This window comes from Hippopotamus amphibius, chromosome 12 (assembly GCF_030028045.1).
Source record: "Hippopotamus amphibius kiboko isolate mHipAmp2 chromosome 12, mHipAmp2.hap2, whole genome shotgun sequence".
Lineage (NCBI taxonomy): Eukaryota > Metazoa > Chordata > Mammalia > Artiodactyla > Hippopotamidae > Hippopotamus > Hippopotamus amphibius.
The window spans coordinates 98,932,460-98,956,333 of record NC_080197.1 but is presented as its reverse complement, the minus strand read 5'-3'; the positions used below and the strand labels follow the sequence as shown (position 1 = coordinate 98,956,333).

Genomic DNA, 23,874 nt, shown 5'->3' with positions numbered 1-23,874 from the left:
TGGCCTTGGCTTCCTAAGCTGCCACCTGTGTTCCCATTACAGCAAATATATGTGCTCTGATATCACCACCTTCCCAGCTTCCACCCATGGATAAGACACCACGAGGCAGACTTTTGTGTTTTATTTAAAAAGTTGAAATAAGATAAAGTTCCACCAAATTGTAGGGAAGGAACGTGAGAATACCAACAGTCAGAAAAGGAAGAATGGGTGGCATTGGCATAGACATGGCAAGAGTATAAGACTAGAAACCTCTGGATAAAGAAAAAATGTACAAAATGTGTTTTGAGTATAAATTAAACTTATTTCCTGTCCAAGGTGATAAGTGCATGCAAGAGAGCACTCACCACCCAAAAAACGTTGTGTGTGTTGGGGGATGTGGACATCAGTAATGGGGCAAGAACCTTCTTTACTCAGGCTAGGAAAGCTTACCATGCTCCAGGCTTAAAGTTTTGTTTTGGTGACCCTCTAACTGGAATAGGTGGAGGAGGAACAGCTCTGCTTTCAGGCCTATAAAAGTCCCTAACACCCTCTCTGGTGCATGCTTACCTTCTCAGCTAATGGTAGCCACTGGCAAACTCGCTCATCCTCTCTATTTCTAAGCTCTGCTCCAGTGTTTCTGTTCCTGGGGGTGGCTCCCAAGCATTAGTTAGATCCAGAGCAGTCATCACTCAGCCTACCCCGGCTACCTCAGCAAGACCGAACTGAGGCGTTCACACTATTCTAGGGGGATAAATGAGGTAAAGATCGCAAGACATTTCGGAAACCAAAATGACTGAAGTTTTTGCATTTGATCATGAGCCCTCTCTAGCCGCCAGCTTCCTAACCCTTACGAAGGGAAGGACAGAGTAAAGGAGGGAAAGACGTAAACCAGCTGCTTGTGCCCGTTTTGAATTGTGAAACTGAGGTAGATGTGTAACAAAGAAGGAAGCTCTGGGATACACCTGGAGAATGAAGGTTCATTCAAAACAGAAGTGGACATGCCAGGGAGAAAGAGCAGTAGTAACCGGGGTTGAGAGGGCATCTAGCCTCATTACTGCAGTCATGGGGGGCCACCCCAAGGGAGGTGCCGCAGAACTCAGCACAGATGAGAAGGGTGATAGAGCTCACAGGCCTGTCTCCGCTGTTGAAGGGAGACCCTCCTACAAAAGGAAGGGGTAAAAGCTAAGGAAACAAGGGATCTGCTAATGCTTGGAAGAACCTAAAATGCAGGTAGCACAGAAATGGAGTAGTTGGTTTAAGAGGTAATCAGCAAGGATTAGTGTGATAAGGCACAAGGTTTAAGACCTAGCCCTTACAGACTGGTTTTCATAATACCCACCCTCTTCTCTGAAGCTGGTCTAGCAGAGAGCCTGGGGACACGTTTAGACAGGATCACGGACCTTAGTTTATTGCCCTAGGCCAAGAAGGTCAAGGTTAACTCCCTCGTAAGTGCAATGCTGCTGCTCGACCAGAAGGTGGGGCACATGCATAAGAGAAAAAATTTTTTTTTTTTCTTTTTCCTAGATGATGATTCTGTTGGGATCCCTGCAACACTCCATTCCAGCAAGGCCTCTCACCTCACCTTTGCGGAGCAAAGTAACAACCCACATGTAGGCCCCCAAACGGCAGACACTGAAGCAGCAAGAAATAAGCAATGCAGGCACCAAGGGACTGAATGAGCTCACTGATCAGTAAGTTAGAAAAGGAAGAATGGAACTGGGCTGAGATGGCCCAATCCAGGGATGGTCAGCAGAGCAGCAAGTGTAGTCCTCACACTCAGTGCAAGGATCGTCTCCCTACTACCCCCATCTGGACAAGGGCTGTTTATTACCTCTTCAGAGCCACCAGGCTTCCTAGTCTGGGCAGCTCTTAAAATCCTTTGAAAAACAACACCTTTCCCCATCATCATTCCCACATCTTCCCTCATCTCAACCCACACCTTCCTCCAAAAGTAATCAGCCTCAGGGCTGAGTATCATCTCAGAGTGAGAGAGGAGCAGTAATAAGACTGGCATGAGACAGGACAGGCAGGCTCTGAGCCTAGTAAAGGATATCATCTGAGAAAGGGATTCTAGTATGTTCTATGTGACTGAAAAGAGAAAAATACAAAGTATTAAAATATTTTAAGAATGTTATGAGCATCTGTAATGAGCAGGAGTGAGATGTGAAGTACAGAGAGAGTATGACCTGGGCTCCATGAAGACCAGATGCAGAAAACACAGCATAGGGTTTAAGGAGCCCAGCCCTAGGCTGTGAGCTTGAAGGCTCCCCTTACAACTCTTCTGCCACCCCTGCCACCAATGGACTATTTCATGAGAGAAAAAGTATCCCTCACTCCTTGTCTCATTTTCCCAATCACTCATCCATGTTAAGAACTGTTAGAAATGAACTAACAATTAGGGAAAAAGTATCATGAGTGTAACCCAAAAAGGCCCAAACGAAATTTCATGATGCCATTAACCACTACAAAAATAACTTCAGGCTCTCCGTCACTTCCATGCCCAAACCTGCCCAAACATTCATTATTAAAATCCATTAAGCAGATTCACATGAGGAGAACACACAAAAGGTAACTCACAGTTTTAAAACAAAACAGAGCAAAATTACAGCCATTTAAACATTTAAATACAGAGAAAGGAGACAGAACAAGGAATTCTGGGAGGCAGAGGAGGGGCAGCAGTGACATCAAGAACAGTCTTGACACATGAAAGTCCCTCATTTCACTAAACCTCACAGCAAAGCAAGGCTCCCCCAAACTACTATTAAGTAAATGAACAGGATTCTAGATTTTTCTCTTTTTCTCGAAGGCCACGGACAAGAAATGTATGGTGTATTTTCCTTGACGAAGGACTAGAGACTCAGAAACAAGAGCTACCTGCCCAGCCAAACCCTTCTAGAAGGTTACTGGGCTTGGAGCTGTTTTACATTAGAAAAACCCTTCCTGAGGTTGGAAGTACCCATGAGAAAATTAACAGTGGCAATTTTGTCCTTTACACTCTACATCCTACCCTACTCCCTTACCCCCAGGATGTGCAAAAGGACACTCCTGGGGGAGGGAGCATTAGGACTCTCAACTCTGGGATGGGTGGAGGGGAGGGAAAGCTGGGCCCAAGCTCCAGGTACAACAACTGGCAATACAGCGTCTTCCCGCCCAGCATAATCTCCTTCCTCTCCCCACGGCCAGCCTGCTGAACACCTGTTTCTCCACTCTCCATCATTTGGCTTTCTCTCTGACTGGGGGAAAGGCCCCTGACCTTGAAGTGAAGGGGAGCAGAACTCTCCTTTCCGTGCAGAAGGGAGTGACTGGGAAGAGACGGGAGCAGGATCTTATGTCCTAGAAGACAGGCAAAGGCTCCCTCCTATCTGCCTCCATGTGCACAGGCAGGTCTTGCAGAAGGAGATGAAGAGCAAGATGTAACCTTTTTTTGGAAGGACTCCTGACCTTGTAAATAGTGACCTTCTATCCTAGCTCCCTGCCGTCCTTCCACAAGAAGGAAAATTATTTTTGATGTCCTGGTTCCCTGGAGAAGGGGCCCAAACACACCAGGACAGTTTGCTTTGGACAGTTACAAAGAGCTTTGTCCTCTCCCGCCCCTGCACAGCACACACGCACAGAACAGTCCCCACCCCGATCCTTCTGAGCGTGTGTGTGCACGTGGCACAAGCCTCTCAAGGACAGCTCTTGCTGTACGCAGAGGTGCCAAAGGTCAAAGCCCGGGGAAAATTCAAGAACCTCAGTTCTGTCCCTCTCAACTCGTTGCCTGAGTGTCAAAAGGCCCTGTGTGTCCAGGGTTGGGATGGGAACTTACTACGTCCTCTGGTACAGGAGGCAGGGACGACACTGCCCACATCAAGGTTTCCTGACCTCGGCACTACTGACATTTTGAGCCAGGTGAGTCTGTGCTGGGGCAGCTGGGGCTCTGCTGTGCACTGCAGGATGTTCACCAGAACCCCAGCCTCTGGCCACCAGATGCCAGGAGCACCCAGCCCCCACCCCCGGGCAGGACGATCAAAAATGTCTCCAGAGGTCGCCAAATGGCCTCTAGGGTACAAAACCACCTCTGTGAGAATCACTGGTCTAGAGGTGAAGCAGCTGATTGTCTGCCGTGGGGAAGGAACCTAAGGGGATTCAGCGAGGTCCCAAACGCAAAGGCTCTGAGCACAGCGATAGGAAAGAGGGGCCTTGAGACCCAGGACAGAAAAGATCCTCCAGGAAGCAGAAAAGCAGGTATTCCCGAAAAGCTATAGCCAGAGAAGACACTTCCTCAGAGGGGGTGGTGCTGGCCTCAGCAGGGAGAATTAGTCCAAAGTTAGTAGGTCCATTCCTCTGGAACTTGCCAGGGAAAACCTAGTCTTCTTCCAAATTTGGATCAAGGATGGCTTCCAAAGGCTGTGGGATGTGTCTCTTTAGTGAGCCTAGGTCACATCTCTGCTTCCAGAAGGCAAAGTCTAGTCTTTCCTCCTAGGATGTGGCAGGGCAGAGGGAGGAAAAGCCACTTCCATGGCCTGCTTAGTGTTCTACCTTCTTCCTTGACCAGCCCCCCCAAATTCCATACGACGTTTCATTCAAAAAAGAAATTCACAAAATTAAAAACTGTAAAGAGGCAACGTAGGCAGGTTCTGCTCTATGGAAAAGAAAAAAAGAACAATCTGGATGAGAGAAAGAAGGCATAAAATGTACATGAAGAAGAGATGGGGTGTGTGATCTAAGAGCTTTATAAAACATAACTGTAAAAATCTGCGTATTTTCTTACACACACCCTGCCAAAAAGTCCATAACTAAACTCAGTAAGAAGGGCCCACAGGAGGACTCCATCAATGTTCTAGCACCACACCTTTTTCTTTTTTTTAAGAAAAGAAATAATTTTTTTAAAAAGCCTTCCCAAATAAGTCCATCACATCAAAAACTGTTTTTCATAAAGATTAGAAGAAGTTCCAGGCACCATGTCTCTTTGGGGTAGGGAAAGAATATATTGCAGTTAAAAACAAAACATAAAACTTTCTTCACAAAAGAAAAAAAGTTTTTTTGATCTCCTTGACTGTAGCACACACAGAAAGTGACAGTTCCTCCAAGCTCCACCAGGAGCGGAGGGAGAGCAGAGGGCAGGAGTGCAGAGATTTCTTTGTCCAGGCCTAGGCCTGTGAAAACCGACGGCCATGTGTTAGTCCTCACCGGGCCACAAAGGGGCTGTGTTCCTGGTCAGCCCTCTGGAGTCTGCAGCGTCAGCATCTCCAAGAATTCATTTATACTCAACAAAGATGCGGAGGGAAATCCTAAAGGAAGCATAAGCCAGAGAGGGTAGGGTAGGGAAGGGAATGACAAACATGAGAACCTGTCTGATTTCAGGCTGCTCAGCCCACGCTGCCCCCCAGGATGTGGCTCTTACCACTGTTACTTGTTGAACTGGAAAGAATAGACCCCATGGTCTGCGGGAGCATCCACCGTCACTTGATTCTGCTGGCTGCTGCTCTCCTGTACCATAGCCAAGGCAGGAGAGTCACCTGTGCACGCTTTCCTCACCTCCCCCTGGAGTAGCCTAGCTAGGCTGAATGTCCTCCCCGACCAACCCACTCCCACACGCCTGTGTGAGCGCATGCGCGCGCGCACACACACTCTCTCAAAGCATCACTTCCCCAACCCATCCTCTTCCCAGGACATACCAGTCAATACAAGCCAGCATCCTGGGATTAACTACTGTCTGGCCAAATGAGAGGAAGGGCCTCATTCAAAGATATAGACTAAGTCCTCCCTTCCTACATTCTTCACATACCTGTCAGCTATTTGTGAACCCAGAAACAGCACCACTGTGAGAGGAAGATTTTGATCAGGGGAAAATCTGCCTCTGTTCATCTTCCAGTCTTCAATCCAAAGAGATTATAAAGCTCTTACCTCAGCTGAAACACTAGAAGAAGGCACAGGGGTGTACGGGGAGATGTATGCTCCTTGCATAGCTGCAGCTGTTGGCATATACTGGAATGAGATACATCAACAGGCTTAGAGTAGTGATTCTTGGCTACATTTAAAGCATCTGGGGAGCTTTAAAAAAATACAAGTGCCTGTGTTCCATCCCCAGAGATTCTAATTTAATTGTCTGATTTAATCGTGCTTTTTAAAAGCACTTCAGGTGACCCTAACGTATACTGGCTTAGAGAGACTTCTACCTACATGACTACCTTTCCTCTTCTTTCCTGTCTTTTTCTCAATGCACTGCCTTCTCTGCTTTAAGCCCTCCTGAACAAATCAGAATGCACCTGACCAACAAGAAAACTAATAAGCCTTATCCATTCCTTCTGTTACTATTTTTTTAATTAATTTATTGGCTGCGTTGGGTCTTTGTTGCTGCATGCGGGCTTTCTCTGGTTGCGGTGAGTGGGGGCTACTCTTCCTTGCGGTGCACGGGCTTCTCATTGCGGTGGCTTCTCTTGTTGTGGAGCACAGGCTCTGGGCATGTGGGCTTCAGTAGTTGCAGCACACGGGCTCAACAGTTGTGGCTCACGGGCTCTAGAGTGCAGGCTCTGTAATTGTGGTGCACAGGCCTAGTTGCTCCACGGCATGTGGGATCTTCCCAGACCAGGGATCAGACTCGTATCCGCTGAACTGGCAGGCGGGTGCTTAACCACTGTGCCACCAGGGAAGTCCCCTGCTACTATTTTGATAAAGACTTCTAGGTGGGACTTCACCACAACTAGAGAAAGCCCACATGCAGCAACAAAGACCCAACACAGCCAATAAATAAATTAATTAATTAATTTAAAAAAAGACTTCTAGAAAATGTGCATGAACACCTAGATAAACTAATATGTAGATAGAAACACTATTTATTCAGTTGCATGAGTAAGAACCAGTTAAAATGAGTGAGCTAGAGAGCAGAATGGCTATATCGCTAGCTCATGGATTATTATCTTTTTAGTGCATCTCCTTTTAAAATGATTCCCATTCTTCTTCAAGAGTATTTAAACCTAAGAGTATTACATAGGTATTCCTTGCCTGGTAGGACTTTACAATAAAAAAATACCCCACCTTACCGTGCCCGTGCTGCCGAGAGAGAGGTGGCCCAGTTGCTGGGTAAGAGGTCCCATCATGGAGGCAGGCTGGAGAGAAATGGAATGATCCACTCCTGGTGTCAGAACTGAACCCTAGAAGCAGCAACAAACCACAGCGTTAGTAGGCAGCATCCGGCGAGGCTGCCTGAAGCAGTGATTCGTGGCTACTGGAACCACTGAAGACAGACATTTAAAAATTTCTGGGAAATGACAGGCAAGCAAAGACCCAGCTATGCAGCAGGAGCAGGCCCTCGAAACATCAGTCTGGAGGGCTCCTTGTCTACGAATAGCAAACTCACCGAAATTTAAGATCATACACCTGGGTTATGCAAGAGGCTGAGCCAGAACTCACACCCATATCTCCTTTCATCAAATCCCACTGTTCTTCTTTACATCAAATTGCCTTTTTGGCTTTTGCCCACTTCTGAACACTCACTGAAGGCTGCATGAGGTATGACTGGTGGTGCATCCAAGACGGGTTAGGTACTTGTAGAGGAGATGTCTGAGTTACTCTCTAATACAAGCAAAATAAACAAACAAAAATGTTAATTGCCCTGGAGACTATTATTTTGCCCAATGACCCTGATAATGTTCAGCAAAACCCAAATAAGGTCAGCATGTGCCCCTCAGAAAATAGAAGTATTAAGAATAAACTGTTTAAAAAATATTAGCAACCCTTACACTTCAAGTAACCCAATTTTAAAATGGGCTAAGAATTTGAAAAGATATTTCTCTAAGATGACACACAAATGGACAATAAGCACATGAAACAGGCTCAACATCATTAGTCACTAGGGAAATGCAAATCAAAACCACAATGAGATACCACTTCATACCCACCAGGATGGCTATAATTAAAACAGGACAGAATCACAAATGTTATACACTGCAGACAGGGATGTAAAATGGTACAGAGGCTTTGGAAAACAGTTTGGCAGTTCCTCAAAAAGTTAAACATAGAGTTACTAGGTAACCCAGCTATTTCACTCCTAGGTATATACCCTAGAGAAATGAAAACATATGTCCACACAAAAACTGTGCACAAAAGTTCCAGCAGCATTACTCATAACAGACAAAAGGAGGAAACAACTCAAATGGCCATCAACTGACAAATGGATAACAAAATGTGGTATATCAATACAATGGACTATGATTCAGTCATAAAAAAAGAATGAAGTACTGATACATGCTACACATGAATAAATTTTGAAAACATGCTAAGTGAAAGAAGCCAGACACAAACAACATATACTGTATGCTTCCATTTATATGCAATGTTCAGAATAGGCAAAGCTATAGACTTAGAAAGTATATTAATCGTTGCCAGCGGCTAGGGGTAAGGGCGAATGGGGAATGACTACTAGTGGGTACAGAGTTTCTTTCTGAGGTGATGAAGAATGTTCTGGAATTACATAATGGTGATAGCTGCATAATTCCATAATATACTAAAAACTACTGACTTGTGTACTTTAAGAGGATGAATTTTACGGTCTGTAAATTATATCTCAACTTTAAAATAAAAAAAATAAAGCAACAAGAAGCTAGAGATGCATCTTGATAAACAAGTAGGTTTATTCCACAAATGTAAGGATTGTTCAAGACCAGAAACTCTACAAATGTAAGTCAAAATTGAAGGAAAAAGCCATAGTGTAATATTAGATGCTGAAAAAACATTTTATAAAATTCAGCAGCCATTTACTTCTTCAAAAAATCACAAAGTAGGGAGTTCCCTGCCAGTCCAGTGGTTATGGCTTTCACGCCCGTGGCCCAGGTTCAATTCCTGGTCGGGGAACTAAGATCCCGCAGGGCTCTAGGTGTGGCCAGAAAATAAATTTTTTTAAAAACATCACAAAGTGGACTTCCCTGGTGTCACCATGGTTAAGAATCCACCTGCCAATGCAGGGGACACAGGTTCAATTCCTGGCCCAGGAAAATCCCACATGCCGTGGAGCAACTAAGCCCGTGTGCCACAACTATCGAGCCCACTTGCTGCAGCTACTGAAGTCCGAGCGCCTACAGCCTGTGCTCCCCAACAAGAAGTCACCACAGTGAGAAGCAACGAAGAGTAGCCCATCGCTCACCGCAATTAGAGAAAGCCCGCGGGCAGCAACGAAGACCCAACACAGCCAAATAAATTTATTAAAAAAAAATAGCACTGGTTTTAAAAAAAAAATTACAAAGTAAAACAGAGACTAGAAAGAAACTACTTACATATATTAAAGACTATTACCAAAAACTAGCTGCAAACATTAACCCAAACAGAGAAACATTAAAACCATTGCAATTATAGTAAACTATTAGGTAGTGGGGGTAAAATAAATACAACTAGATAAGAACACAATTGGCATAAAATTGAAAAGGAGGAGAGAACTATTATTTTGCATGAATGATATAACTATACCTAGAAAACAAGAGATTTAAGTAAAAAAAAAAATACTAGCAGTAATAAGGATTTGGTAAGTGAGTTGTATACAAGACAAATGAACAAAAATCAAGAGTGTCTCCTCAGTGTATCAATAAGACTCTAGAAATGCTTATAAAAATTATAGAACACTTAGGAGAATATTTAATAAGAAAAACATAAGACCTACATAAACAAAACTAAAATCTTATTGAAGGACATAACAATTTGAGAACATGAAAAGAAATACCATATGTTAGGTGAAAAGACAGTATTTTTTAAGAAGTCAGTTCTCTTAAGCTAATATATAGGTTTAATGTAATTCCAATTAAAACCGTCCCTCACAGATTTTTAAACATTAGATAAAATGATCATAAACTTATACAGAAGAATAAATGCCAACAAATAGCAAAGAAAAGTATGAAAGTGGAGAAGGTTTTATCTTATCAAATATTAGAACATACTATGAAAGCCACTGTAATTAAATCAATACATTACTGAACTAGGAACAGACACAATGATCACTGGAAGAGAATAAAGAATACAGAAAAAAAAATTCTAGTGTTTATTACGACAAAGACGGCATTTCAATTCAGTGGGAAAAGGATGGACTATTTAATAATTTGGTGCTAGGACAACTGGTGAATGTTTTGAAGGAAATACAATAGGACCCCTATCTTACATCATATACAAAAATAAACTCCTGGTAATTACACATTTAAATGTAAAACAATAAAATAAATCTTGGGGACCATATGTACAGTATAGGGACTGCGAAGACCTTTTAAATTAAGACAAGAAATTCAAAAGCTGTAAGTAAAAAAGCAGACATATTTAACTATATACAAATTTTAAGCTTTTGTATGGTAAAAACTAGTGATTCCCAAAATATGGTCCCTGGACCAGCAGCAGAAGTAGGAGCAGCATCTGGGAATTTGTTAGAAATAAAAATTCTTGGACGTCCCTGGCGGCACAGTGGTTAAGAATCAGCCTGCCAATGCAGGGGACAAGGGTTTGATCCTTGGTCCAGGAAGATCCCACATGCCACAGAGCAATTAAGCCTGTGTGCCACAACTACTGAGCCTGTACTCCTAAGAGCCCATACGCCTAGAACCCGTGCTCCTAGAGCCCGTGCTCCACAACAAGAGGAGCCACCACAAGGAGAAACTCACCCACCACAATGAAGAGCAACCCCGGCTTGCCACAACTAGAGAAAGCCTGTGCACAGCAATGAAGACCCAATGTAGCCATAAACAAACAAACAAACAAACATTAAAAAAAAAAAAAAAGAAACACAAATTCTTGCCTCTCACCCTAGACTCGCTGAATCAGAAATTCTTGGTGTGGTGCCCAGTAACCTAGGTTTAATCAGCTGTCCAAGTAACTGATACACAGCTGAAATTTGAGGACCACAAAGTCAACGGAAAAAAATTAAATTTGGAAAAAAAAACGTGTAACAAAAATAACATTCAGAAGATTAGTACTTATAATATTGATAGGTTTTTTTGTTTGTTGTTTTTTTGGCCACACTATGTGACATGCGGGACCTAGTTCCCTGACCAGGGATGGAACCCATGCCCACCGCATTGGGAGTGCGGAGTCGCAACCACTGGGCCACCAGGGATGTCCCCAATAATATTGATAGCTTTTTTAAGTTGATGGGAAAAGAACAAATAATCAAATGGAAAAATGTGCCAAGCATATGAAGAACAATCAGAGAAGAGCAAATAAAAATATGACCAAAAAAATGCTTAAACTCAGCTGCAGTCAGGGAAGTGCACATGAAAGTAACAATGTACTTTACACCTATCAAGACAGGAATATTTTAAAAGAGCGATGTCATCTCTGCTGGGGAAAATGAGCACTCTCACACATTGCCCGTGGGAACGCGAACTGGCACAGCCTTTGTGGAAAGCAATCTGGCAACATCTATAAAACGGAAAGTCCGTATATTATTCAACCTAACAACCTCACCCCTCAGACTCCAGCCCCCCAAAACAGAAGCACTCACATGTGAGGATACAAGCAAAGGATGTTTACTAGAATGTTATTTGTACCAGGAAAAAACTGAAACCCAAAGAATGCCCTTCACTGGGGTATAGTGGGAGAATTCTGGTATATATGCAGCATAAAATATAATGTGACTATTAAAAAATGAATAATTAGAACAGAGCTGCATAAAAACTACCTGGAGGGCTTGTTAAAACTCAGATTGGTAGGACCTGTCCCCAGAGTTCCTGTGGATCTCGGGTGGAGTCCAAGAACTTGTGTTTCTAAAAATCCCCAAGCAGTGCTGATACTGCTGGCGCAGGGACCACACTTTAAGAATCACTGGTTTAAATGAGAAGAGTAAAGTGTAAAAAATATATTTCATAAGGCAAAATTCTGAAACATAAACAATGACTTTCAAAACCTATACTTATGTGTATATGTAGATGACAAAAAATATGGAAGCTAGTAGGAAGTTAACATGGGTCTGCTTGTGGGACTGGTGGACAGAGAGTAAAAAGATGTTCTACAACAGTCTATATATGTGTAATGTGATCACGTGTTACGCTTTTATGTAAAACTATTTGTGTACAATATGTATAAAGGGAAAACCAAAAAATAACAAGTAGTTTCCAGCCTAAAACACAATGGTAGGGAAAACCACCACACCTTTTTCTGGGCATGAACATACCTGATATGAAGACACAGGAGATGGAAGATATGGGGACAGTGCAGACTGAGCAAGCATCCTGTTGGGGGTGATGTTATAAGGAGCTGGGTAAAACCTGTAGGAAGGGACCTCATCAGTAAGGAGTCACAGGAAACTACAAGGCAAGCACCCCCACTGACAGACACAGCCACTTCCCACTAACTACTCTTTAAACATCAAGAAACATCTGTGCCTTGCCTGGACACAGCCTGTTGTCATTTTCAGGTGGCCTGTTTATATCAAATACCCTTACCCATTCTGAAGCGCTGTGGTGGGGTCATAGGTCAAGGCCATACCTCCCTATAAAGAAAGAACACAGCATGCGCATTGTGAGCCCTTAGATGAGAAGAGGAGCAAGCCCAGAATTTCAAGGCTAAGGGCATATTTAGTTCAACTGATTAAAAGCGAAGTCTGAACTAGTCCCACTACAACTGTTCCAGGGTTTTTCTAGTTGTGCGGGATGCAAAATTCCATTCAAGATCCACACTGAAGAGCACGTTAGGCAGCCAGCATCTCTGTCACATACTGTAGCTCTCACGTTTACCACAGAAATCAGGCCGTGTAAATTTCCATTCCTTTTTTTTTTTTTTTTTTGGGCCACCTTGCTTGTTGGCACGTGGGATTCTTAGTTCCCCAACCAGGGACAGAAGCCGTGCCCCCTGCAGTGGAAGTGCAAAGTCCCAATGGACCGCCAGGGAAGTCCCATCCATTCCATTTTAATGTCCTTAGTATTCCTGTCTCCTAGAGGGCCTCTTACCATGTCTCCATTCCTTGGCCAGGCCCGTCCATTCTGCACAAATTTCCCTTGGTTCTGTCGTTTCTTTGGACCCCCATCAGCAAATTTGCAAAGTAAGGGATCAGATGGGGCTGCCGAGAGAGAACGCAGGCAGGCAGCTGAGTCCCACCTCACTTAGCCCACTCACTCACGCAAACATCCTCCAGAATCCTCACAGGAAGTCACAACCGGTGGCCCTCTCAGCCTGATTCCCAGATGCCTCACCTGGTACTCCAGGGGGTGTCTTAATATATTTTCCATTAAAGTGGGTGATGATGGCTTCACACGTCTCTGTGGACTCCATCCTAAGGAGCACAAGAGGAGTTAGGTTCTAGCGTCTCCAGGATTTGCACTCTGCCTATATTCGAAGAGAAAGCTCTAAGTTCCCAGCCCCACAAATGCTTCAAAAGTTGTCACTACAGAAATACAGAGTTTCCTTCATACAAATTCAAGGTATCTTAAAGGGGCAACCCCAGCTTCTAACAAAGGTTTTCTCAACTGGCTCCTGTAGGGGTCCTGAAAGGAATAATGGAGGTCTTCAAACCATGAATATTCCAAAGAAGACACTGCTGGATGGGCCTAGAATTGTGTCTGGGTTCCTAAATAAGAATATAATGTACACTCTAAATCTATGCAGTTTATTGTATGTTAACTGTATCTCAATAAAAGTTCTCAAAAAAAAAGAATATAATAAACAGCAGCTGTTACCATTATTTTTTATTACAAAACTCCTAATGGAAATTGTTCCCTTACTTTTTGTTTTTATATTTGTTTTTGTTTTGGCTGCACTGTGCAGCTTGCAGAATCTTACTTTCACGACCAGGGATCGAACCCAGGCCACAGCAGTGAAAGCACCGAGTCCTAACCAGCGGACCACCAGGGAACTCCCCTGTTTCCTCACTTTGATAAAACTGTACAAGCTAAGAATTTGCCAATTATTTATTTTTTGCTTCTGGTTATAATTATCAAGGTCCAATTAGCTACTGATAATACCATTAAGATTTCATGAGTTTGGGAGGGGAGGGATAAATTGGGAGTTTGGGGTAAGCAAATACAAACTACTATACATAAAATAAACAACAATGTCCTACTGTATAGCACAGGGAATGATATTCAATATCTTGTAATAAACCATAATGGAAAAGAATATGAAAAAGAATACATATATATGTATACATATACATATATGTATCTATATATACATATATAGACATATGTACGCATATATATGAAAAATAATACATATATATATAAAAATCACTTTGCTGTTCACCAGAAACTAACATAATATTGTAATTCAACTATACTTCAATTGTTTGTTTAAATGAAAAAAAAAATTTCATGAGTCTGTAGGAGGAAAGAGTATTAAGACAGGGTTTATGGCCCATAGTGATAGAAAAAATAATGTTAGGAACTACTGAGTTACAGTATCTTGCTGGGGAAAGAGGACTAAGGAATCAGAAAACCTAGATTCCAGCGCCCATTCACTACGCAAAGGCTAAGTCAGAATATGCACAAAAACGCTTCAGACTCATTCCTCATTTCTGCTTCAAACCTCCGTCTACCTCACTACACAGGGCTGTATAGATCAAATGAGATAATGTATATAAATGTGTTCTAAGAATGATAAAGATCTACATAATACAGGGTATAGTATCTTCCCCTCTTTCCATATTTAAAGTAAGTCTCAGTAGATTTTCTATGCCAATAACAACGAAAGACATGAATCATTCCTGTGAGGGTGGTTACTAAAAAAAGGCCTCAAATGGAACCTTTAAGAGAAAAGCACCTTAGGTGTCCTAGAGCAAAAAGTGTTCAGCTGGGTTACTCCTACGCCTTAGTCTTTCAAAAGGGTGAGCAGGCATAGAGGGTTTTAAGAGAATTACTTTCAGGACCTCAACTTCCTCATAAACTCTTTCCTAAAACTGATGTGCCAGGGGCAGAGCTCATGATCACTAACGATCAAGACCAAAGTCCCCTCTCACAACCACTCTTCTCAATTTACTTTGAACTCATCCCAAAGCTCAACCTGAGGCAGTGAGGACTGAGTTACAAATCTTTTTGTAAGTCAGATGTTTCCAATTCTCCATTCCCACAAAGCTAGAGGACTCAACAAGTTGTCAACTGACACGTAAAGAAGTCAATTTTTATGATAGATTACTCTGGTTCTCGGCATATAATTTGGAAGGAATTCAAAGAATTCCTATTTTAGCAAAACTCTTTTCATTCCCATTTACTTACTTATATGAACAAGGTTCCTCACTATGAAAACAAAACACAGGAACAGAACTGTTTCATTTCCAATGAAATTTACTTTATAGAAAACAATTTTCTATCAACATTTTAATATATTTATGTTGTTTGGGGCAACTGTGAACTAATTATTAAGACAATTTTTTTAACAATTAATGCATATAGACTCAGGGCCACCGGAAAAAAATTTAATTTATATACATATTTTCATTGCAGAGAAGTATAACAGAATGACCCATGCAAAGACTTTCATCTACACAAGTATTTTACACTAGAATACAATTCTGTAGGGAAATAAAATGGAAATACAAGATCAAGAAGAAAAAAGAACACTATAAGAATGATGTAAGAGTTATGACTTAAAAAAAATGTCCTATGTATTTTTAAAATGATTTTGTGTATCAGATTGCTGTGACATTTAGATCTCATTTGGATATTTTTAAATGATATGACAGTTTTATTTAAAATGTCAGTATTTATAATTTGCCTAAAATTATACTTTGTAAGAATCTAAATGTATGAAGAAAATTTGTAGGTGTTAATGTAGAAACATGCAAGAGATTTCATAGCTTTTTAAGTCTTCAAAGCCATAATTCCCAAACTGGGCTTTGAGGCACCCTGGGCCATTGTCATGAGCTCACAGAGGCACAGCAAGGAATAGTTTAACTTTCTGAAGAGAATACCGCAATACCTATTGGATATCTACTGTAAAGACTACTAACTCTAAATAGTTCATCATTTTAACATTAGATCACCCTATTTTCGCAAAGCTGGTTTTTCAGTGGTTGCTATGACAAAAGCAAGTACCATAAGAAAACCAATGTGTAACAGGAAATGAGGGTGTTAAGTGTCCGATCTGATTCCAAAGTTTAAGAAGTTGTGTAGTGTCCAAGGGGCACACATTCAGTAGAAAGTCTAGTTATTTAAGAATGAAATAAAAATATTTCCTCTTTCAATGTATTTTTCAAATAACTACAAAGTTGTTCAGATATTTATTAAACACTTTTTGAATTTAATAATGAACTGAATTGTTAAGTATTTCTTCTGGTCTAGGGCAAAAAATTTATCGAGACAACAAAGGTGCCATGAACTGGAGCTTCTGGTTTAAGAGCGTAAGGGGGCAAAAAAGTTTGATGGTCACAAAGCTTCGAAACTCCCCTTTAGTTATACTTGGGATTGCCAGCAGGTGGAGCCACCAAAACTGAGTTGGCTAGGGAAGAAGTCCTAGTCCTTGATCCCAAGGTCTAAAACATTCCAGAGTAAAGGAATGTTCTTGGACCAGACAAGATATTATAAAAGAAAAAGGGGCTTTCAGATCACTTAGTCCTGTATTTTTCAAACTTTTTAGAAAGGCAACAGAATCTCCTTTCAAGCAAAATCTTAAAATAAATAAAAGCAGAACCATTTCCTAAGTGAACTAGGAGAGGCTGAAACCCTACAACAGTGACACTAAGCTCAGAAGAAGGCACCCTGGAAAACTCTGCAGCTCTAGGGAACACCTTAGGAAAATCACTCATCTAAATTTCTACTTCACAGAGTAAACCAAGGCTCATAAAGGTCTGATATGACATGGGCAGTTAGTGGCAGAGCTGGTTCTAGAATCTAAGACTCTCAACAGATCTGAAAAGGTAGACCAAATTCTCCATTTCATCCTGCTGATCTTGAAGCCAGAAGGATAAGGGCTCTGCTCCTAAGAGACCTGGGGCAAATCATATTGGGAACTTTGGTTTCCTTTTCTATAAAATGGAGAATATTTCACAGATTAAATGAGATAATAGGATGAGACATACTCAGTAAACTATAAGAAGATACAGAATTATTTTATTATGGTTAGGTCTAAATCAAAGGAACAAAGACTAGAATAGCAGGAAGTAGTGGGGAAAGGATATAGATTTGGGAGCAAATAGGTTTGTGAGTATTGTGACCTATAATTAAATGAACCTTTGATTTACTGTCAAGTGCTTTTGACCAATAGTCTGGTCCTGGGGGGGAGCAGGGCACAGACTTTTTGGTGACCTAAGTCAATTTCCTTATTAACCTCATCATTTCCCATTCTTAGCATCCCTTACCTTGCAAAGCCAACCCCTCTGCTGGTCCCACTGGTGTCTCGAAGGATTCTAGTGGAGATAACCTGGCCAAAGGGCTTCAGCATTCCCTCCAGTTCTTGCTCATCCATTGACAGTGGGAGGTTTGAGATGTATAAATTTGTGGGGTCCTGCTCCTGTTGCTATGGAAATAAGTAGAAAAAATGAATTTCATATCTCTTAACCCTCTCCCATCAGCTGTCATCCACAAAATGACATCTCAGAGAAGAGAGAGAGTAGGAAGGCATGCACATACACAGAGAATCTTAACAACTATTTGTAACACCCAGTCCCACTACCATGGGTTATGGGTTATATATTGAGTCCAGGCCAACACCACCCCCCCCAGATTTAATATTTCTAGTACTGTGCAAGCCCATAATACAAGTCATCGATGAAGTTTTGGGCTATCTCTTTAAGAACTAGGCAGAGCAGCCCTCCTCTCTCCTATCCAACAGCCCAACAGCCTGTCCCAGAGGTTGGATTCTCTTGGACTGCCTCCGCTTCCAGGGCTGGATTGTTTTGAGTAACCCCCTCCCCCCTCTTCCGGCCACAGCAGACTCCTCTTAGTAGGAATGCCTGTACACTCCCTGATGGAGGGAAAGCAGGAAGAGGAGAGACAGGGAAAGGGAAGCCAATGTGCTGGGGGCTGCACTAAGAGCCAGATGTACAGCTCACTGGGTCACCACGGAGCCGTGAAAGTTCTAGTCTCATAGGAAGCCTGAAGTCACTCTAATGTCGGAGGGCTTCTCTCCAGAAAAAAAGAGGTGGGAGAGTCCTTCCGGTGGGCAGAATCTGCAAAATGGCAATAACTTCCCAGAACTGTAATATTAAGAATTTAAGCAGTCACTCTGCCCTAGACAGCGGGTCACTAGCAACCTTAATCCCTCTTCTGCCTTTCCCTTCAGGGCTTCCTTTTTCTTTTTTTTTTCAAATTAATTTTAATTGGAGTATAGTTGCTTTAAGGGCTTCCTTTCTCTTTAACCATTACAGAAAAGGACCGCTGGCAGGCCTGCCTCATCAGCTCCACACAGGGTATTCACAATGGCTTTAGAAAGGCAAGGGGGCAATTCCACCTAAGAGAAGAAGAAAGAGAAAAGCCTCTAGCTTTCTAGTAGTCCAAATGAAAATAAAAATTCCAGACACATGTGAGAAAGGAGAGAGTCTCCTTCCTCGCTGTGGCCTCCCTCTCCCTTGCCCCCTCCCACAGGGAACAGTGTTGGGAAGTGGAAAGCATTGTTCTGAACTTCTGAGTTGCACAACTGGTTTCTTCAGAGAATGTTGCAAAAATACCATAAGCTGTCTGGTAGGGAAGCAGGGCCAGGGTGGAGATGGGGAAACAGCTGTAGGAAGGGAAGAAGCCTCTTGACCCTCTTGCTTGCTTATAATACTTGATAAGAGGAAGAGAGTTGACAGAGCTACCTGCCACAGATTCTGAATACCATCTTCCTCTAGCAATAAAGAGGTGCTCACTGGTACCCTGGCCTAGACTGTTTGGCTAGATATAGTCAAAAAGCACTGTAGATAGCTCTTGCCCATCAACTGCATGGCTCTTAAACCCTCTGGAAGCCTTTGGTGCTAACTACCACCCTTCAGAGGAACAGACATGGGGTAGTACCTTTGCCATCTGTGCTTGTACACCACTGGCTTTCAGTGCTGTTACAGCTTTCTGTGCTGCTGAAGGACTGTCAAAGTCCACAAAGCCATAGCCTGGAACAGGAAAACAGCATCACTGGGAAGTTGGGGGTGTAAGGGAGGTAGGAGGTCCAGGCTTTTTAGGAAACAGAGGAAGAGTTACAATCCACGTAATATAAGTGGTACAGAGGAAGAGAAATTAAGAGGTTTCAGATGATTATCCACGTGCTCCTCAAAGCCTGTGAGATTTGGTCTACTTTATAGCTAAGAACGCCAAGGGCTATGAGGTCTTTACGGTATCCTTGCCCTCCTCCCTCTCCCCTAAGAAATTCGAGGTTTCAAGAACTAGGCTCCTCTAATAATTCATAGCCCCCCTCTATTTCCAAAAAAACCCCCTCCTCTTTTCTAGCCACATCCCAGAAATGCCAGGCATGTAGGAATTATAGCCTCTCCACTGCAGATAACCAGTCACCTGCTGGAAGAAGCCCCTCCCCACCCCAACATACAGCCCTTTCCCTTCCTTCCATTCTTACATCCTCACCTAGAATGCTCAAAACCCCAACAAAATTAAGTCACCCCATCTCCACCAACAAAAGGCATTTATGATGCTTTGCTAAGGAGAAATAATCTCACCTACCCATATCTACCATCCAATCCAGGGAAACATGACACCCAAAGTAAGCCCAAGGGACTCAAAGGCACTCTGTGCAGGCTCCTAGCCTTGGGTCCCCAAACAGCATTTTCAGTTCCAGCTATCTCGTCACAAAGAATCTAAACCCCTACTAGTCTTTAAGCCTGAAAACCTCAGAGACTCCTCCCTGGCACTGGAAACCAGGGACTTCCAGCAGTAAAGGGCAGAGGCAAGGGATGGCCTCACTTACAGCTGTTCTCCATCACCAAGAACAGCTGTTCTCTCACCTTTGCATTTGTTTGTGGTCTTGTCCAGTATGGCCTTAGTGGAGACAATCTTGCCATATCTAAGGAAGAAGAAAATGCAAAATGATAATCTGGGGGCAGGGATTTAGACCAGGACAGAGATTGAAACATTTAGATGAATCCATGCCCTGTCTTCATTCCCACTAGGAAAACTGTCCCTACTCAAACCTTAATAAGAACAAAGAAGAAATGAATTTAAAATGTCACACTTATCATACAAACCTATTCCTCAAAAGTACCTACAAGAAATAAGGTAACTGTAGTCCCAACACTATCAACACTTTTCTCTCTTCTTCCCCAAATAAGATTTAGATACTACTTAGAAAGAGACTACTGTTTGGGGGTGGGAAAGAAGCGTGGTGGCATCCACACAGCAGTGTGTAAGGGCAGAGCTCTGGCCAGAATTCCTTGAGGACTAAAAATAATCCTTGATATTACTTATCTTCCTTTGGACAAACACCATTCCTCCCATGAAAAACTGTTTCTCTTCTCTGACACTCCACTCCTTACCCTTCTACTGGCCCCCTGATTCATGGTCAACTTGAACCAAAGTGCTTTTGTTCAAATCTTGGTTCTGCCACTTTATAGCTATGTGTGGTCTTGGACAAGTCATTTAATCTTTCTGTGCCTCAGTCTCTCCATCTGTAAAATGGAGATAGGATTGCTGGGAATATGAAATGAGTTCATGAATATAAAGCACTAACATCTACCAAATGGTAAACACCCGAACGCTCTTAACTGCTGTTACTATTATTATATTATAATATATTATTATTATATTCAAGGGACTTCAACATTTAACCAAACGGCTCTTTCCTGCTTTAGTGTCTAAGACTTCTATTTCTTTCCTTTCCTTTTTTTTTTGGCTGTGCCATGTGGCTTATGAGATTTTAGTTCCCTGACCAGGGATCGAACCCAGGGCCATGGCAGTGAGAGCACTGAGTCCTGACTGCCAGGGAACTCCATGACTTCTATTTCTTATTGTCAAGATTTCAGTGTGTTAGGGAGGGGAGTGGGCATAAAACCAAATGCAACAGCTGTGTTAAGAAAATTACCCAAAACTTGATGATAAGACAAAATGAGGACTGCACATTCTTTCAATGTCATTCTGGAACCCTGTCTACAAGGCCCATTCAAGGTATATTCTATCATCTAGGGAGATGTTTCTTTGTTTGCAGTACTCCTCATTACTGATGAGGGCCCAGATCTTGTGAACATACATATTAATTTGTAGATTTTTATCTAGTAGAAATACACATAATTTCTGTCCATTAGAAAAGATGATCCCAAAGGTTACTGTCCTATAGGGTATGAACCACTTTTCTCTGTAACCTAGTAATCTTATTCCAACATTCTTTCTTCAGTACCTATCAACACTCAGTCCCTCAAATACTCTTTGAACCCATTTTACAACCCTGCTAGCTCCTTCATTAATGAGTAAAATAAGCATTTGGCATGTGTTCGCCTATATCTGTAGGAGAGTTATGTTTTTCAACTTTTTGAAAATGATACTTTGGCAACAGAGTCATGTGGAGTTCCCCAAACTTGAGCAGTGGAGTATCACAGGTCAGGGATTATATTAGAAGCGTTCTACTAGAAAGAAGTCTCCACATTCCACTCCAAGAGGGTGAAAATATTAAAGACACAGAACAGAAATCACCAACAAAGTCAGAAGTATAAAATTTAACTGAAAACAGCTGGCAGGGACAGAATTTGAAACCAATACCTGAAATAAGCATTTTTTTTTTCTGCTTTTCCTCTCATCCCATCCTTAAAGAACATATGATGATTGATATATTTGTTTTGCTCCTTGGCAGCCTCTCACTGACTGTTCTAGTGGCGCTCTGTGACCCACTGGATTGGACAGAATGAGCCAAGCAATGCCCTGGAGGCTAGAATGGATGCGGCAATCCTAACCCTTCAGGGCTACATACTTGGATTCTTTCCCAAATTTAGGCAAGGGAAGGGATGCAAGAGACTAAGCCAGAGGACACACACGCTGCTCTCCCTGTGGAGGCCCCAGGGTGGAGCTTGCTGTGGTCTGAGCAGCCTGAGACTTTGAGCTCAGAATTTCCACTGCAGCTGGCAACAGCTGGATCGTGCTGCTTCCTCCTCAGAAGGAGTCCCTCCAAGAGAACCAGGAGTTCCAGTTCCAGCCTCCACGCCTCTCCTTCCTGCCCACCAGGGCTTAGGATCCAGGAACGTTTACTTCCCCTACAACCTAGAGAGATAACTGGGGACAAAAGCAGGAAGTCCTTCTATTCATGGGAAACACCCTTCACAGAAAGGTTTACCTCCCAGCTCACACACCCATGGGGGTTCCATCCCCTGCTCTTCTCAGCTTCCCTTCCGTCATAATTCATGCAGCGCCTGTTCTTTCCCTGCCTCATTCCTACTTCTCCATGACACCCTGCCGGGCTCCTTACTTCCATCCTATTGTGCATGCCCACCCTGACTATCTGCACCCCTTCAGACACAGCAGAAGGTAAGGCGACTACGGGGAAGGGCAAAATGAAAGCCTAAAAGCATAGTGAGATAGAACTGAGCTTTTTCTCTGTCTTGTGGAGTGAGAAGATTGATTTCTGTAGCACATTATATTTAGTACAAGAAATACAGGGTACAGAAATGGAGGAACTATATTGATATGATACCCTTTTCCCTCATAAACCTACATTTTTGCCAATTCCCATTCCCTCAAAAAATTACTAGTCCTAGACGAAATACCCTAAGTTCCATTTAAATATCCTGCTAGCAAGGTAAGCTGAGGTAAAGGATTCAGTTTTATATACACAACTAGCCTTTAGAGACTGATTTTGTGCAGCCTGGTGCTAGAGAACGTCCAAAAACCACTACTTCAGTAGAGTAAGGGGTTTACAGAGCACCTCTGATGTCTCATACATTCTGAGGGGAGAATATTCTGCCTCTCCAGCATTTGCAACAGCTGGCATATACATATACTGTTATGGGAGTTTGAGTTAGTTTGACCACTTCAGAAAATTGTTTACTAGTATCTACAAAAGCTGAACAAATGTATATCCTATGACTTAGCAATCTTATCCTAGGTGTATACCCAACATAAACGTATGTACACATGCACCGGGAGACACGTACAAGTTCATAGCAGTACTATGCATATCCATAATGGTCACATTCTGGAAACAACCCAAGTGTCCAGCAGGAGTAGAACAGGTAAATAAACTGTGGTATATTCCTAAGATGGAATTCTATAAAGCAGTAGGAATGAACAAAGTTTTGCTACATGCAACGTGGATGAATCTCACAAACAACACTGAGCAAAAGAAACCAGACAAACCGTATGTGTTATGTCATTATATTTATATGAAGTCCAAACAAACCATATCAATTGTTTAGAAGCCAAATAGTAGATACCTTTGGGGGTGGGGAAGAGACTGTCACTGGGAGGTGGGCTTCTGAAGAGCTGGTACTGTTTTATTTCTTTTTTTTTTTTTTTAAATATTTTTTTGGCTGTGTTGGGTCTTCATTGCTGCACGTGGACATGGACTTTCTCTACTTGTAAGCAGGGGCTACTCTTCGTTGCAGTGTGCAGGCGTCTCATGGTGGTAGCTTTTCTTGTTGTGGAGCACGGGCTCTAGGCACATGGACTCAGTAGTTGTGGCATGCGGGCCCTAGAGTGTGCAGGCTTCAGTAGTTGTGGTGTGTGCAGGCTCAATAGTTGTAGCGCACGGGCTCTAGAGCACAGACTCAGTAGTTGTGACGCAAGGGCCTAGTTGCTCCTCAGCATGGGATCTTCCCAGACCAGGGATCAAACCCGTGTCTCCTGCATTGGCAGGCAGATTCTTAACCACTGTGCCACCAGGGAAATCCCAATACTGTTCTATTTCTTGATGTGGTCACAAGTGACTGCTACAAGGATGTGTTCACCTTGTAAAAATTCACTGTTCTATAAACATTTATCATTTGTGCACTTTTCTGTATGCTTGTTATACTCCAATACAGTTCTAAAAGATGGTAAATTTACACAGACTAAGGTTCCTATTTTTCTTTCTAAACTCAATTTCCCCTTCCTCATTAGTACTCCCATCCCACCA

The 23,874-nt window shown here is 42.5% G+C and overlaps 1 protein-coding gene across 5 annotated transcripts in view; it reads right to left on the bottom strand.

Annotated features, from left to right (window-relative positions):
• RBMS2 (RNA binding motif single stranded interacting protein 2) overlaps positions 1–23,874 on the bottom strand; it is a 63,995-nt gene that overhangs the window by 647 nt on the left and 39,474 nt on the right. For 2 of the 5 annotated variants that reach the window (XM_057702358.1, XM_057702357.1), the window contains 12 exons: positions 19,787–19,845; positions 18,852–18,943; positions 17,219–17,376; positions 13,122–13,201; positions 12,879–12,988; positions 12,375–12,421; positions 12,104–12,197; positions 7,459–7,536; positions 7,005–7,115; positions 5,869–5,949; positions 5,366–5,451; positions 107–5,252 (listed from right to left, as the gene is read on the bottom strand). In XM_057702358.1, the coding sequence (XP_057558341.1) occupies positions 5,371–5,451; positions 5,869–5,949; positions 7,005–7,115; positions 7,459–7,536; positions 12,104–12,197; positions 12,375–12,421; positions 12,879–12,988; positions 13,122–13,201; positions 17,219–17,376; positions 18,852–18,943; positions 19,787–19,845 (991 nt within the window). In that variant the 3' untranslated portion in view covers positions 107–5,252; positions 5,366–5,370. Of the gene's footprint in view, positions 1–106; positions 5,253–5,365; positions 5,452–5,868; positions 5,950–7,004; positions 7,116–7,458; positions 7,537–12,103; positions 12,198–12,374; positions 12,422–12,878; positions 12,989–13,121; positions 13,202–17,218; positions 17,377–18,851; positions 18,944–19,786; positions 19,846–23,874 lie in introns of those variants that run through there. The other 3 variants (XR_009048417.1, XR_009048418.1, XR_009048419.1) reach the window with 3 other exon arrangements.